The sequence below is a fragment of the Danio rerio genome, chromosome 9, assembly GCF_052040795.2.
Source record: "Danio rerio strain M-AB ecotype USA chromosome 9, GRCz13ab, whole genome shotgun sequence".
Lineage (NCBI taxonomy): Eukaryota > Metazoa > Chordata > Actinopteri > Cypriniformes > Danionidae > Danio > Danio rerio.
In genome coordinates, this window is record NC_141029.1 from 29,207,547 (window position 1) to 29,222,581 (window position 15,035).

Consider the following 15,035-nt stretch of genomic DNA (forward strand, 5'->3'; position numbering starts at 1 on the left):
CTTCAAATTGCCTCACACAATGCAATCTCTGTGTCTTCAAACCAATTCTCCAACAAGATCACAGTAAAAACTCTATCACCATCCATGAACATTGCCTAAACTCTCGATGCCTGCGATCCAAGCTGAACTCTCTTCTAGGGGTGCACCAGCGGTAACATACATGACACTTTTTAAGGGAAAGCCTCACAAACTACAACTAAGATTAAACATCCATCTTTAAAGGATGATTCTAGCGTGAATAGAATGACTCACCTCTCAATCAAGGTTCTAGACAATCCAATCCTTAAAAACATCAGTCCACAACTTATGCATACATTGATAAACATCCATGTTAATCCTCCAAACTAGTCGCTGTGTTGCATTCAATAGAGTAGCGTCTCCAATCATAACACTAGTTCTCTGGCAAACAAAATGGCCGCCAGCCTTTTTCTGCAACTTTGATTGACACTCCTTCGAGCCAATAGCTGAAAGGAGAAGCGTCATCATCCAATGAACTCTCAAAAAAAAAAAAATTTGAGATGGTCCCACCCTCTCTCATGACAAGCTCATGAATGATTATCATTACATTTACACAATTACTACTAAATGGTGACATTAATTATAAGTTCAGGGTTTGATGTTGGCTGATGATAAATAAATACATAAATGAATAAATAAATAAATAATATAGAAAATAAATAATTATAAAATGTATAAATCAAAGGGAAAAAAAAAAAAAAACTGCCACATCTGATAGCAGTTTAACTTCTAAAAAATTTACTCTGCTACTAAAAAACATTCAACGCATTAGGCATAGAAGTCCAATCGTAATATGCCCCAGTGACTCATGTCCATACACTTATAAGCCATAAGCTTATAATGGCAAGTTGGTTAGATGTGAAAACGGCAAAGAAACAAACTTCCCGCTTTGACTTCCACGAATGAGAGGAGGACATTTCTGACATGTCTGATGTTTCATCAATTGACTCTGCGTTAGATACAAACCAAGGGGTTTAAACTCCACTATAATTCCACCTACCCTGTCTTCAAGAGGTACATCAGGACCACTAGACGAGCAGATTTCCCATTTAATATGCCATCCTTAGGAGGGACAAATGCCTACCTCTACTATCTTTGCTCGTTGCGACAATGAGGCTTCGTACCATGCATTAACAAAGGCACTTAGTTGCCCATGCTCTTATTAAGACGCCCCGCATGGTTATCAGCTAAAATAATTCATTGTGTTTGCCATACATGTACCATGTCGTAATGTCATTTCCGATTCTCTCTTGTTTTTCTCATTTCAGAGATCATGTCAGCTGGTTGCAGAAGCTGACCCTCATCCAACCTATTACACTCCACATCCATTTCTAAATACATTTACGCTCTTTGCAAATGACACTTTTCCACTCACATAGCCCACACCCTCGATGCCATATTCACACTAGCCTTTTTAATTTAAGTCTTCTGAACTAAGTATGACATTTCAATCCAACAATACACCTAACCATATCTGATCTATCTTCGCAGGATGAAGAGATGCAGGATGATATCCGTTCCCCCACACACTCGTTCTAAACAGGCCCGGATTGGCTTATCGGGAGGACCGGGAGAATTCCCGGTGGGCCGGTCCGTTTTTTTTTTTGGCCGCGAGGGCCGGTGTCCCTAGCTCCAGAATCTGTTGCTCTCAGCAGTGACAATTTTTAAATTTATTTACTTGACCACAGCCTTTTTATTCATTATTTTACCGCAACTTTTCTCTTTTGTTGTTGTTGTGGTCGAGTGGTTAACACGTTAGGTTAAGACACCGCGGACCTGGGTTCGATCCTTGCTAGAGTAATTTAGTGTTTTCATTTTTATTGATAAGACATGTAATACTGTTAAGGTTGTAGAACATTTGAGGTTCTAAAGCAGCTGTTTTCTCAAAAAAAAAAAAAAAAAAAAAACATGATAGTGCCATTAGAAACTGATTTGGAAATATTTATTTACTTATTTTAATATAGTCAGTCGTGAACTGAGGTGGGCTGGTCTGAGGCTCGAAACTCCAGAGCTGAAAAGGTGTCCCACTCCGGCCCTGGTTCTAAACCTCTTAGCATTTTTACACCACAGAAGAGCAATACCACCTCGGGGAAGCCCAGACGATCCTCTCCAGCCAACTTCCACCATCATGCATTATTGGGTATGAAGTATGACTCTGTCATTTCCTTCCTATTTTCCTTCCTATTTAACATAGGAGCTCCTTCACTACCCTTCCCCGTTTTTCTAGCTTTAACTTTTTCTCTCCAAATTTAAACTATCCTATACTTTTATTCACTTTCATTCACCACAGCTCCGACCAATTCAGGGGTTGTCTTGCGTTTCAGTTGCTGCAACAGGAACGTTGTAAGTGAGCTTGCATACACTTACGAATTTTCTAAATACCACTATCGTTGCACTCCCCGCACTAATACAGCAGTAAATGCTTCTGCGGGAGCACAAGTTGCCTCCATTCTGGCCCACTACACCACTGCAGCCGCAGAAATGCTCCGCAGAGTTGCACACCCAAAGCACCACTGCTACCGCAGTGACCCTCTAGCATATGCCTTATTCACCTTCATCTTTACATATCACTAAAGGCAGTATTTAACGTCCCTGCGGGAGCACTCAAAACTTACTAATATCGACTGTTTAGGTGCTCCACTTAACTATACACCCCATTAACATCACTGCAACTGCAGTGACGCTCTAGCTGAGCCCCTTTTTCACTTTCATCTCTAAATATCACTGCTAATAGTACTTAGTATTTCCGTGTGAGGCTCTAATACTGAGTACCACTGCACCTCTGCTACTGCAGAGACGCTTTGCCGAGCCTTATTCTCCCTCTGCACCACTGCTGCAACAATTAAGCTTTGCCTGAGCTGCAACTGCAGAGACGGCTGTTTAGCCTTAATTCTCTGCACCACTGATTTTATTGCACTTCTGTAACTGCAGAGAAGCTCTGCTGAGATTATTTTTCCCCTGCACCAATGCTGCAGCAGTGACGCCCTGCCTGAACAGTCTTCCAACAACAGATATAAACTCTGTCATTGGTCCCCTAACACCTTTAAATCCTCAATTTGCCTCGGCCAATATTTCCTCAGAGAAGCCCAGCTGATTCTCGGTTGCAGACTTCAACCTAGTTTCCAAGCAGCACGACTCTGTCTGTTCTTCCTACTTTCTGTCTTAGTTGCATAGGACTCATTTTTACTAAACTTTCCTTTTTATTTTATTAAACTTCCCTTCTCTTCCTCTTCATAATTTTTCAATTTCACTTGCACTCATTCTCTGCAGCTCGGACTCCCATAGGGGTAGCCCCAAGCTCCCACTGCCACAGCAGTGAAGCTCTTTAAGAGCTCACATGTACACTTTTCAAAAATTTTAACCATTATCACACTCCGCCGCAATAATACAGCCGTAAAGGCGTAGCGGGAACTTGTATTGCTTCCATACTGACTACAATCACACCTCTACAGCAGCTCCACTTAATTACATTGCATTGTAGCATCAATTTATTCTCCATCACCACACTCCCCGCAACAATACAGCCATAAAGGCTTAGCGGGAACTCGTATTGCTTACATACTGACCACCATCACACCTTTACAGCAGCTCCACTTAATTACATTGCATTGTAGTATCAATTTATTTTCCATCACCACACTCCCTGCTATAATACAGCTGTAAAGGCTTAGCGGGAACATGTATTGCTTTCACACATATAATGCACCAGACTCTGAATACCTATGCACCCCTGCAGCCACAGAGTCGCTCTACTGTGCCTGATTCCTATCTGCTACACAGCTGTTAATCAGCTCTCCAAAGCGCACTTCCCTTTAGATACTGACTTCCACCGCACCTCTGCAGCCGCAGAGACGCTCAGCCGAGCATCACTCCCCTCTACATCACTGCCGCAGCAGTGACGCTTAGCGAGCGCATATACACTTCCACTTAGCAATCCACTACTGATACACTCTCCAGCACTGCCAAAGCAGTTAAACGTCTCTGCGGAGGCGTATTTACCTTCCAGATACTGACTTCCATTGCACCTCTGCAGCAGCAGAGACGCTCAGCCGAGCATCATTTACATCCCCTGCACCACTGCTGCAGCAGTGACGCTCTGCTGGAGCTCATGCACACTTCCACTACACTTATACCACTTCTGTCACTCCCAGCACTGCTAAAGCAGTTAAAACGCTGCTGCAGAAGCGTATTCTTCCCCTTAGTACTGACTACCACCGCACCTCTGCAGTCGCAGAGACGCTCAGCCGAGCATCACTCCCCTCCACATCACTGCCGCAGCAGTGACGCTCAGCGAGCGCATATACACTTTAATTTAGCAACCTAAGACTGATACACTCTCCAGCACTGCTAAAGCAGTTAAACGTCCCTGCGGAGGCGTATTTCCCTTACAAATACTGACTTCCATTGCACCTCTGCAGCAGCAGAGACGCTCAGCCGAGCATCATTTACATCCCCTGCACCACTGCTGCAGCAGTGACGCTCTGCTGGAGCTCATGCACACTTCCATTACACTTATACCACTTCTGTCACGCCCAGCACTGCTAAAGCAGTTAAAACGCTGCTGCAGAAGCGTATTCTTCCCCTTAGTACTGACTACCACCGCACCTCTGCAGTCGCAGAGACGCTCAGCCGAGCTTCATCACCCCTGCACCACTGCTGCAGCAGTGTCGCTCCACCGGAGCTCAAGCACACTACCATTTATCCATACCACTACTGACACACCCCCATTGGACTGCCAAAGCAGTTAATCAGTTAACCGCTTCTCATCTGCAGCTACAGCTCCGCAGAACCTTACAGCTTCATTTTCCATCACTACTATACTAAACCTTTACGAAACTCACCACATATGTTTTAAACCTTTACACTTACCCCACTCACTCTCCCGCTGGTCCTTACAATTAACAGGACCCGGGAGCACACATAGTCATACATAAGCACTTTCAGTTAATTTTTACACCCACACCAGTCTCTGTTGCTCCTCCAAGCTATTTCTGTATCACTTTTCAGCAGCCGGATATGGCATTAATCTCCTGTGCCTTTTGGGGGGTTCTTCAAATACGCGGCTGCTGTCCCGAGTGGAGCATTTTGGGGAGTTGTCGAGATCTACCTGAGCTCGAGGCTCCCCTCTCTTCCTCCAAACGGGAGGGAGCCCAGGGCTCAAGAACCTTCGAGCTCAGGGCTCTCTCCCGGGACAGCATGCCAAACTTGCTTATAATCAATCATCAGCTAAGTGTGAACTCTTGAAGTGAAGTTTATTCATAAACTAATTTCGAGAGGAGCACGTGATTATGATTGAACACGGCTGGTTCTGCATTAGCATGCTTGATCCACCAATCAGGCCATTCCTAACCACTATAAAGAGCCAGGGTTTTCTCACTACAGTCATCTTCGATTTGAAGAATCCCCCTTTCCACCCCTACCTTTTCACCTTTCCCTCCATAGGGCAGCACGGTGGCTCAGTGACTAGCACTGTCGCCTCACAGCAAGAACTTCACCGGTTCTAGTTCCTTAACAGGCCGGTGGTCGTTTCTGTGTGTAGTTTGCATGTTCTTCCCGTGCTTGCGTGGGTTTTCCCCGGGTTCTCCGGTTTCCTCCCACATTCCAAAAACATGTACAACAAGTTAATCGTTAAATCTAAATTTCAATACAGGTAATCTAATAATGCAGCATATCTTTTAATAGCTTTCAATCTTAATCTTTAGCTATTATAAAAAGGGGAGTTGTCGAGATCTACCTGAGCTCGAGGCTCCCCTCTCTTCCTCCAAACGGGAGGGAGCCCAGGGCTCAAGAACCTTCGAGCTCAGGGCTCTCTCCCGGGACAGCATGCCAAACTTGCTTATAATCAATCATCAGCTAAGTGTGAACTCTTGAAACAAATGTGGTCATGTGTGGAGAGTATGTAATCATGTTGGTGTCGCATGAATATTTTCAACAACTACAAAAAAGCTTGTTTCTGGCCTGCATATTGTGTATTTTTGTAAGGACAGTGTTTTTTACACTATAGTTTTACAGCACAGTATTGTGTCACCATCAGTACCCACAGAGACTGAAAATACCTTGCTCCTTCAAAATGCTTCTTATTCGCTTTTCATTTCATTGATCTCAACTACTTCAACTGGCAGAGCACTAATAAAAAACTAAATGCTATTTACTGTTTTGTTTTTTGTTTTTAAAAGGGGAGGTCCCCACACTTTACTGGACTTTTATGGAAATGTTTACTCAAGTAAAATTAACAATCTTAAAAGTTACTTGAATTACTAGTTACTTTAAAGCTTTATGAAGAGTTAAGAGGCAAAAACCTTACCTAGAATTTTCTTCTACAATGACAAATTTTCTCAGCCTCTTATGTTTATGTTCAGTTATTTCATTTTAAAAGTGATAAAAAATAACCTTTTCTTTGCCATAAAAATGAAATTACTGAATCAAAACAGGAGCCTGAGAAAAATGCAAATTTTAGAAAGTTTGAATATTACATTTTTAATGGTTTGTGTGAATGAATAATATGTGCTGGGCCGATTAGTTCTTCCTTTTAACAGCAGTTCCTTTAAAAACATTATTTGTTTATTTTACACATTTTATGTAGGCTACATGCAATCCTAGGAATAAAATAAAATACAATCCTGTGTTTATGTATGTATGTTGTATACTTTGTGAGGTGCCTGTATTTGTGTGTAAATAAAAGTTCTTAAATAAAAGTAAATAAATAAAATCTCTGCATATTTTTCAATTGATTTGGTTTTTGTGGAAAATGGTCATTTTTTTATGAATGTGTGTAGAGATGTAGGGTCGTGTACCTTTTGGTCAAATCCTGCCTCTCCCCTCTGCTCCCCCTCTTATCTTCCATTATCCACTCCTCCCACTACTGGAATTGTTTCTTCACATTGCAAAACTGTAGCAGTCACCCCTATTCTGAAAAAACAAACAAACACAAAATCTCTATCCCAATAATTACAATAGCCTCCACCCTATCTCTAACCTGTTTCCAAAATACTCAAAACATAGTTGCTACTCATCTTCACTCCCAGTTAAGTCAAAATAGGGAGGTGGCGTGGTAATGCAATGGGTAGTGATGTTGCCTCACAGCAGGAAAGTCTGAACCTCTGCTGCAGGCACATGCACACATAGGGCTCAGCCTGTGCAGTGCACATGCCCTTTTTAGTCTTGGAAAGAAAATGCCCTTCCAAAATGATCTGAAGTGCCCCGGTTGTACTGTGTTGATGGATGAGATGTCTGTCTGATTTTATGTTCTGCAGAGCCGGAACCTGCTGAAAAATAGCATTCATGCTAAGTCAGGCCCGATCATCTTTTAATCTTTTCCTGTTTAAAAATTATAAATAAATAGATAAATGAATAAACGTCCCCTCTGCCCATCTTAGCACAATGGGAGAGAGGGGTCTGGATGCAGACCTGGTGTAGTACAATCTGAGCTGCATCCAATGCTTTTTAATGCGCTCACCCAACCCTACCCCTAACCCTACCCCTCACCATGACATCACTCGCTCCATTTGAGTGCATTGTGTCTGACATTGCATCACTGAGTGATGCAATCTCAGCTTGCATCATAAAGGCTGTGTCCAGATACTATTGCAAACTCTGAAACTCTGGAATTCTCTTCCTCTTGACATGTGTGACATGTTCTCTCTCCCTCTGTGCAAATCCAGACTTAAAACTCATCTGTTCAAAATAACAAGCTCCTTATAACTGCACTGCACCATTTTAGTATATATTAAAAATCTAAAAAAAAAAAAAATAAATAAATAAATTATATATATATATATATATATATATATATATATATATATATATATATATATATATATATATTATTTATTTATTTATTTATTTATATATATATATAAACATAAAAAAAACTAATCTCTGTCTATTTATCCCATGAAGGACATGTTTTTTTTTTTTTTTTTTTGATTATTGAGAGTGGATATTGCTGTTGGCTAATAACAGTTTTTTTTCTGATTGTCCTGTATCGTCTCCCTGATAGTAATAGTTTTAACGGATCATGTCCTAAGTGTGATGTGTCCTTGAGGATGCTTTGGGCTTTCTTAAAGGGTTACAAAACACCAAAACACATTTTTTAATCTGTTAACATTCATATATGTGTGCCAAGCTGCTAAAAACACTATTAGGACACAAATATTTCACAAAAAAGTGAAAAATTGTTGTTTTTGCGTTATTTCGATCAAATTCATTCTTCCGGTTTGAAACTAATTTTTGAAGCTGCGTCACACCGATTAGATACTTGTGTGTATTCCAGCATGTAGACTGACTGTCTGTACCTGGGTGTACTTTGTGACGTCTCTGAGTACGCAGCATTAATTCAAGAGAAAGACTTGATTCAAACCAATCAGAAGACCTGAAAGAAGAAGTGCTTACCTGTATAGTGTTCAGACGGCAGAGAGATGCCACGTTGTGTTGCCAAAACAAGTGGGAGAAGAAGAATTGTTTGGAGATTTGGGTCGTCAGTGTTGCTTTTATAATGTGCTGCAACAAAGGTTTTGTTTTAATTTTCCCGCCATGAGAGCGCAGCTCCCATGTTGACTCGCAACAAAAATATGTGTCTAAGGCTCTCGTCTAAGGAACATTTTTTACCCGAGAGCTTTTCTCATAAGGAAATGGTAAAATCCGGATTTGCCGCTTGTCTCCTTTTAATAAAGATGGGGATCCAGTTGGTGTTGATTGTCCTGTCTCTACATATTTGGTAAGCAATTAGTGGTCTTTGTTTGTTTATTTAGGGGCAAAGTTAGTTTGTATCGTCAGCAGTACTCTTTCAGTGTTTAAAGACAGACCTTAGTCAAAATGATTTCTAAGTTACAAAAGTTTGCAGTAGATTAATATTAATATCAATAATATCACTACAATATTATAGACTGAAAGATCCGCTGTAAATGCTGCTCTTCGAGTGTAAACATGTAAACAGCGCTATCAAACTATTAATGTCGAGTAAAATTTTCGCAGCATCTTATGACAGGAATAACACACGCGCTTTCTGCCGCTACCTACTGAGTGCACCTAAGTTACCGAGAAAGGCGGAGAGTTTTTTTCTCTCATTTCCCGTGCGGTATCAAACATTGCATTAAAAATAACGTTACACACTTCCAGCAGTTCCACAAATCAAATATCTCGTTTGTATCAGGGGCATGAATGAAATGTTCCTGAATGAAAGAGAAAGATCCGAACTGCAGTTAAAGTCCACCATTTAATAATGTGGCAAATATTTTGACTATTGATGTCCATGTAAACACAGTCTCTGTCTTTCTCCCCTGCATCTGTGTGTTTGTTTTGCCTCTGTGAAAATCAGCGTATGCTCATACTGAAACTCATTTTCATGCAAATTTTTATGCATCTTCCCTTTTTCCCTCCTTCGACACTCCCCCTTAACAGAGCTGGACACACTCACTTTCCTGACTTTATCCAAACTAGAGGTGTGAAAACACCCTGCTCAGACAGGTGGGTTTCATGGCCCTTTAATACGTTGTGAGGTGTATAGATCTTCCAGTGTTAGGAGAGGGCAGTTGGCGATCTTCTGTGCCATGTTTATGACCCTCTGGAGCGGTTTTCTCTAAGCCACTGGGCAGCTGTTGAACCATATGCCGATCCATTATGTTAAGATGCTCTCTATGGAGCACCGTTAGAAGGATACCAGTAGTCTGAGTAACATTGTTCTTCGTCAGTGCAGAGCCTTTTTCAGCAGCTCAGAAAAGTTTGTGCTTCAAGTCAGGCCCTCCTCTATCTGGACTCCCAGAAACCAGAAAACAGCAACCCTCTACACAGTCCCCACTAATAAAGTTGGAGTAATGTCTGTTTTCTTCCTCTCGTAGTCAATGATCCGCTCCTTGGTCTTTGTGGTGTTAAAAAGCAGATTATTCTCCTTATATCACCATGAGAACTGCTCCACCTCATCCCTATAGGCTGACTCATCCCCTCATGATGTAAGTCCAACCACTGTAGTGTTGTCCACAAACTTCACCATGGTGTTGCTTGGGTGAGTGTGGGTGCAGTCGTGGGTACAAAGAGTACAGAGCAGGGAGCTTAGAACACAACCCTGTAGAGAGCCAGTGCTGAGGCTAAGGACTGTGGAGGTATGTTGACCTATTCTGAATCTCTGACTGCGATCAGACAGAAAGCTATTAATCCACATGCAGGTGGAGTGTGGAAGCCCTTAGTCCTTAAGCTTGTCTACCAGTTTAATGGAAAGAATGGTGTTTAACACCAAGCTATAATCCGCAAAAAGCATTTGGACGTAGCTTCCCATATGTTCCAGGTAGGAAAGTGCAGCATGGAGGACTGTCCTCCAAACTGGTGAGTGTCAAAGCTTGGTGGTCAAAATGTGACCCAGGACCAATTTTTGAAGCACTTTATCTCCACTGGTGTGAGTGCAACTGGCCTGTAGTCACTCAGGCTCAAGATGTGAGATTTGTTTGGTAACTATACAATAGTGGAGGATTTCAGACATGGTAGGACAGTAGACAAGGCCAGTGACCGTTTTAAAACTACTATAAATTATATGGATCTCTAACAGAATTTGGGAAACACTTGTCACTACATCATTTATTTCTCTAATTATGCATCATAATAATATATTTTAGCCTCAGGTTACATTGTTGTTTGGGAAACAAATCCCAGGTAGGCCTACTTACCTGGCCCACCCATGCCTGGCTTCATTAGGCAACCAGTCAGAGGAATCTTGCTCCTATTGACTTTTTTCTTCAATGCGGAAGTGCACTTGTTTTTGCGATTGTTAGAACATGCGATTCAGTTGCCAATATTAGAAATGACTAGGAATAATATGGCAGAAAACTATCAAACTATTTGCTCTACAAGCAATTGTTTGCATGACTACATAGACAAAATAGAGAATTGTAAGAAAAAAAATATCAGTTTGCAACATCATGCAGCAAAACGAGCTGTTTTTAATGTCTAAAACTGAATGGAAGTAAATGAGACCGGAAGTCTTGAGCCAAAAAGATTCCAATGGCTGCGCCCACTCGTACACAAAGAATAAATGTTTAGAATGCAAATGCTAAAAGAATCTGTAGTTTTGGGTGTACTATCTCTTTAAAGTCCCCAAGAAATAAATAAAATAAAAAAAAAATCATATGATTTTATTAGCTCACATTGCATTGAACAATTCATCTGTGCATGCATTAAGAAGAAAAAAAAACTGCTTCAATTGTCAGTTTTGACAACAAACAGTAATGGTGAGTAGGAGGTGTCTGTCAGGTTGTAATAACTCTTCTAAAACCACGTTTCTGATTTTTCTGAATGACATGCCTACTACATCTATTCAGCCCGCAGTAGAAAAAACAAGCCACACCTACTGTTTTCTCATTTAAAAATCCATTTCCAAGGAACTGCATCACAACTTCCGGTTCATGGGGACATTAAGCATTTAAATACAGATGTTAATATGACATGAGACATAATTGAGGAAACAGTCTATGTAAGGGGAAGTTTACTTCTTGCTCAAATCTTCTGATACGGTTAAAAACCTCCAGAGACAGATGCCAAGACAAGAAGATCATAAGCTATGAAGATCACAGATGAACTGAAAATGGTGTATCTATTTGCGATTTTCATTCTGTTTCTGAAGACTTCATTTGTTTGTTCTTGGCTTGCTGGAAATTGTGTCTTCTACAGTGATGCTGAAGGGCTTACTATTGCCCCATTCTATGCTGGACAAACAAACATTGCTGAGTGTGTGAGTGTTGTGGATATTAAAGAGGACCTTCGTGGACTTCCTGCAAACATACTAAATCTCTACATCGAGATGGATTTGCATGGGGTTCTGGTTCCAAACTCTTTCTCACGTTTTGGTTCTTTGGAAAATCTTGAAATTGTGGGATGTTTATCAGAGGTCCCTCCGGAAGCTTTTAATGGATTAACGAATGTATCTTCACTAACAATAACATCATCCAATTCAAAAAAGTGCTGTGAGGTAGCTCTTGATTTCAGTCGACTTCCCTCACTTACCAGTTTGTTTATTTTAGAATATAGTTTACCATCATTGGAAGCAAATGTTTTTGAAAAGATTGGTCACTTGCAAAACCTATTTTTATTTAATGTGTGTTTGAAAGACATGTCTGAGATTTTGTGTCGGCTGGTAAATATAAAATCTTTAAAGCATTTCTCTCTATCTGAAAATCTGTTAAATAGACTTCAGAAACCAAACTGCTCAGTTTTCAACATCTCTGACATATCGACTGAGTTTAATATTAAAGAGGTGCATGTGCTTTTAGGGAAATTAGAACATGTTGATGAGGGAGCATTGAAGGTTTTAGGAAAGCTCTCTGGCTTTCAGTTTCTTTCAAACACAGATTTCCTCAGAGATCTTTCTTTAATTGGAGTACATAAAATCAGAACTTTGGATTTCAATGTGGATGTAGTTAATGTTGCTGATTTATGTGTAGCAGCAAAGATATATTCAATTGAGACAATATATGTTTCTTATAAATTTATTAACTTATCACTGACTCCTAACATCTCAGATGAGTGTAAATATATTAGAGGCATTGGTCTAGGTTTTGACATATGTGGAGAGATTGTCAACCTCTTAGATGTAAATTCTCTCTTTCAGATTTTCAGCAACCTCACCTTTGTTACTATATTTAAGCATGTGCTCAGATCAAATGATTTCCAATCTCTTTGTGCTTCATTTCCACAGACAGTCAAACAGCTTACTGTTATAATTCTTAAAAAAAATAAGATAGATAAGATAGTTTCTTACCAATTTATGTGTTTTCCAAATCTTGAAACTTTGAACTTTACCTCAAGCAAAATTTCAGTCATAGAGGATTTTGCTTTTATTGGATTGAACAAGCTGAAAGAGTTAAACCTCCATAGCAACAAAATATCTTCTATTTATCAACACACATTCAGTGGCTTATATGAACTGAGGGTTCTGGATCTTCAAGGAAATCCAATAATTTACATTGAGCCAGAATCATTTGGACATTTTTTTAACCTTAGGACACTACTGTTGGGAGATCTGAACTTCCCTCCTAACATGTCACTGATCAAGCTGCATTTATCTGATATATTTGGAGTAATCCCATATAATTTGAGTAATGTTTTCATTAGTTCAGGACTGAGACCAATGCATCTTGTGATTGGGAGTAATACCACACTGAATAATGGGCTAAACCTGAATATCAAAGGTCAATATGTGATTGTTGAGGACTGCAATAGTTTACTTTTAACATCTGTATTCACACTTCAGATACAAGCAGCATATATGATCTGTGAAAATGAATTCATTGGGAAATATGTGCCATCAGTCGTCAGTCTGGAATTTCAGTCAGTGTTCGCTGACAATATTGGAGACTTGTCTGTGATCAATCGGCTTGTTCATTTAAAAACTTTAAACCTGCGAAACATTGACTTTACAAATCAGCCGAACACGGCCATAACGTTTCACAATCTGACGAAACTGGAGACTCTGATTCTGGCAAACTGCAGATTATTATTTCTGGATGGAAGTCTGACCAAGGACTTAAAGGCACTGACAAAACTAGCACTATACCAAAAAGATACTGTTAACATTCTACAAACTTTTGCGGATCATCTCACTCATTTGCAGTTTGTTCATTTTGAAGGCGTGGGTCTGTACTGCAGTTGTGATAATGCATGGCTGGTCTCGTGGGTGAAGGACGACAATAGGAAGGTGGAGGTTGTCATGTTGAACCCCTCTATGCATGATTTGCAGTGTGTGATTGACAGTGAATTTGACCAACTCAAGTTTGTCAGCTTTATCAAGGAGAACTGCTCATTTGACCTTAACTTTGTGTTGTTCACCAGCACTTCTGTGTTTTTGTGCATCTTTATTGTTGTGGTATTGATGTATAAATTTGTAGGCCAGTACTTGAAGCCCTTCTATCACATCGCCAATGGATGGTTTCGAGAGGCTTTGCGTATGAAGGAGAAACAGCAGTACCGCTATGATGCCTTCGTGTCTTACAGCGGTAAGGATGAGCACTGGGTCATGGAGGAACTTCTTCCAAACTTAGAGCAGCGCGGGCCTCCATTTCTGCGTCTCTGTCTGCACAGTCGGGACTTTCAGTTGGGACACGACATTGTGGAAAACATCACAGACAGCATCTACGCAAGTCGCTGGACTCTTTGTCTCGTCAGTCGCAACTACCTCGATAGCAACTGGTGCTCACTGGAGATGCAGCTGGCCACCTACCGGCTCCAGGTAGAACACAGAGACATTCTTATCCTGGTCTTCCTAGAAACCATTCCATCTCGCTTGCTTTCCTCCCATCACAGACTGGCCCGGCTGGTGAAAACTAGGACCTATCTGGATTGGCCACAGGAGCCGGAGATGCATGAGGCATTCTGGGACAGGTTGTGGTATAAACTGAGCTCTAATAAAGCCAACTAGACTTTCCTTCTGTTTATTGTGAAATTGCTTAAGATTATTACAAACTTTCTTTTGCAAAGTGATCAATATTTCAGTAAACGTTCAATAGATTTGATGCTTAAAGAAAATGCCTTTAATATTTTTAAAACTTTTTAAAAACTGAATATAAAGGAAGAAGAAAGCAACTGTTTAATTTGCATTTTACTTGTTTTCTCAAACATTTATTGTAATTAAAAGTAATAACTATTTTCTAATAATTTACTTTTATATAACATGCTTAATAAACTCAGTGTGAATTCGCAATAGTCTATTTTCCTATATTTTTCAATAAGTTGACCATTTGATGTATGTATCCTGCAGCAAACAGGATGTACATTTGCATGTGTGTTTGTGCAAACTAGTTTCAGTTCATTTATTCAGATGTTTACTAGAACACCTTCCTTTAGCACAGTTTTAGCCTTGTATTTCTCATGCATGTGCCAGTTTACTGTAAACTGACCATATTATGCCCACATTCCCAAACTTGTAATATTATTTGACAGACATGTATTTACAATATTAAGATTAATGCATTGAGTTTTAAGAGTAGTGGTTAATAATTTAAGAAAATTATTTGTATGTCTTGTTTTTTTATTTGTTT

The 15,035-nt window shown here is 40.2% G+C and overlaps 1 protein-coding gene across 1 annotated transcript; it reads left to right on the forward strand.

Moving 5' to 3' along the window:
* Nucleotides 1-11,492: 11,492 nt before the first annotated feature.
* Nucleotides 11,493-14,536, forward strand: LOC147842392 (uncharacterized). The gene has a single exon (XM_087267954.1). The coding sequence runs from the start codon at nt 11,564-11,566 to the stop codon at nt 14,414-14,416; it is 2,853 nt and encodes a 950-aa protein (XP_087124080.1). The 5' UTR covers nt 11,493-11,563; the 3' UTR covers nt 14,417-14,536.
* Nucleotides 14,537-15,035: the final 499 nt, after the last annotated feature.

Bases quoted from the DNA above. Each gene is read 5' to 3' on its own strand.
- LOC147842392 (XM_087267954.1), top strand. From the start codon at position 11,564: ATGAAGATCACAGATGAACTGAAAATGGTGTATCTATTTGCGATTTTC.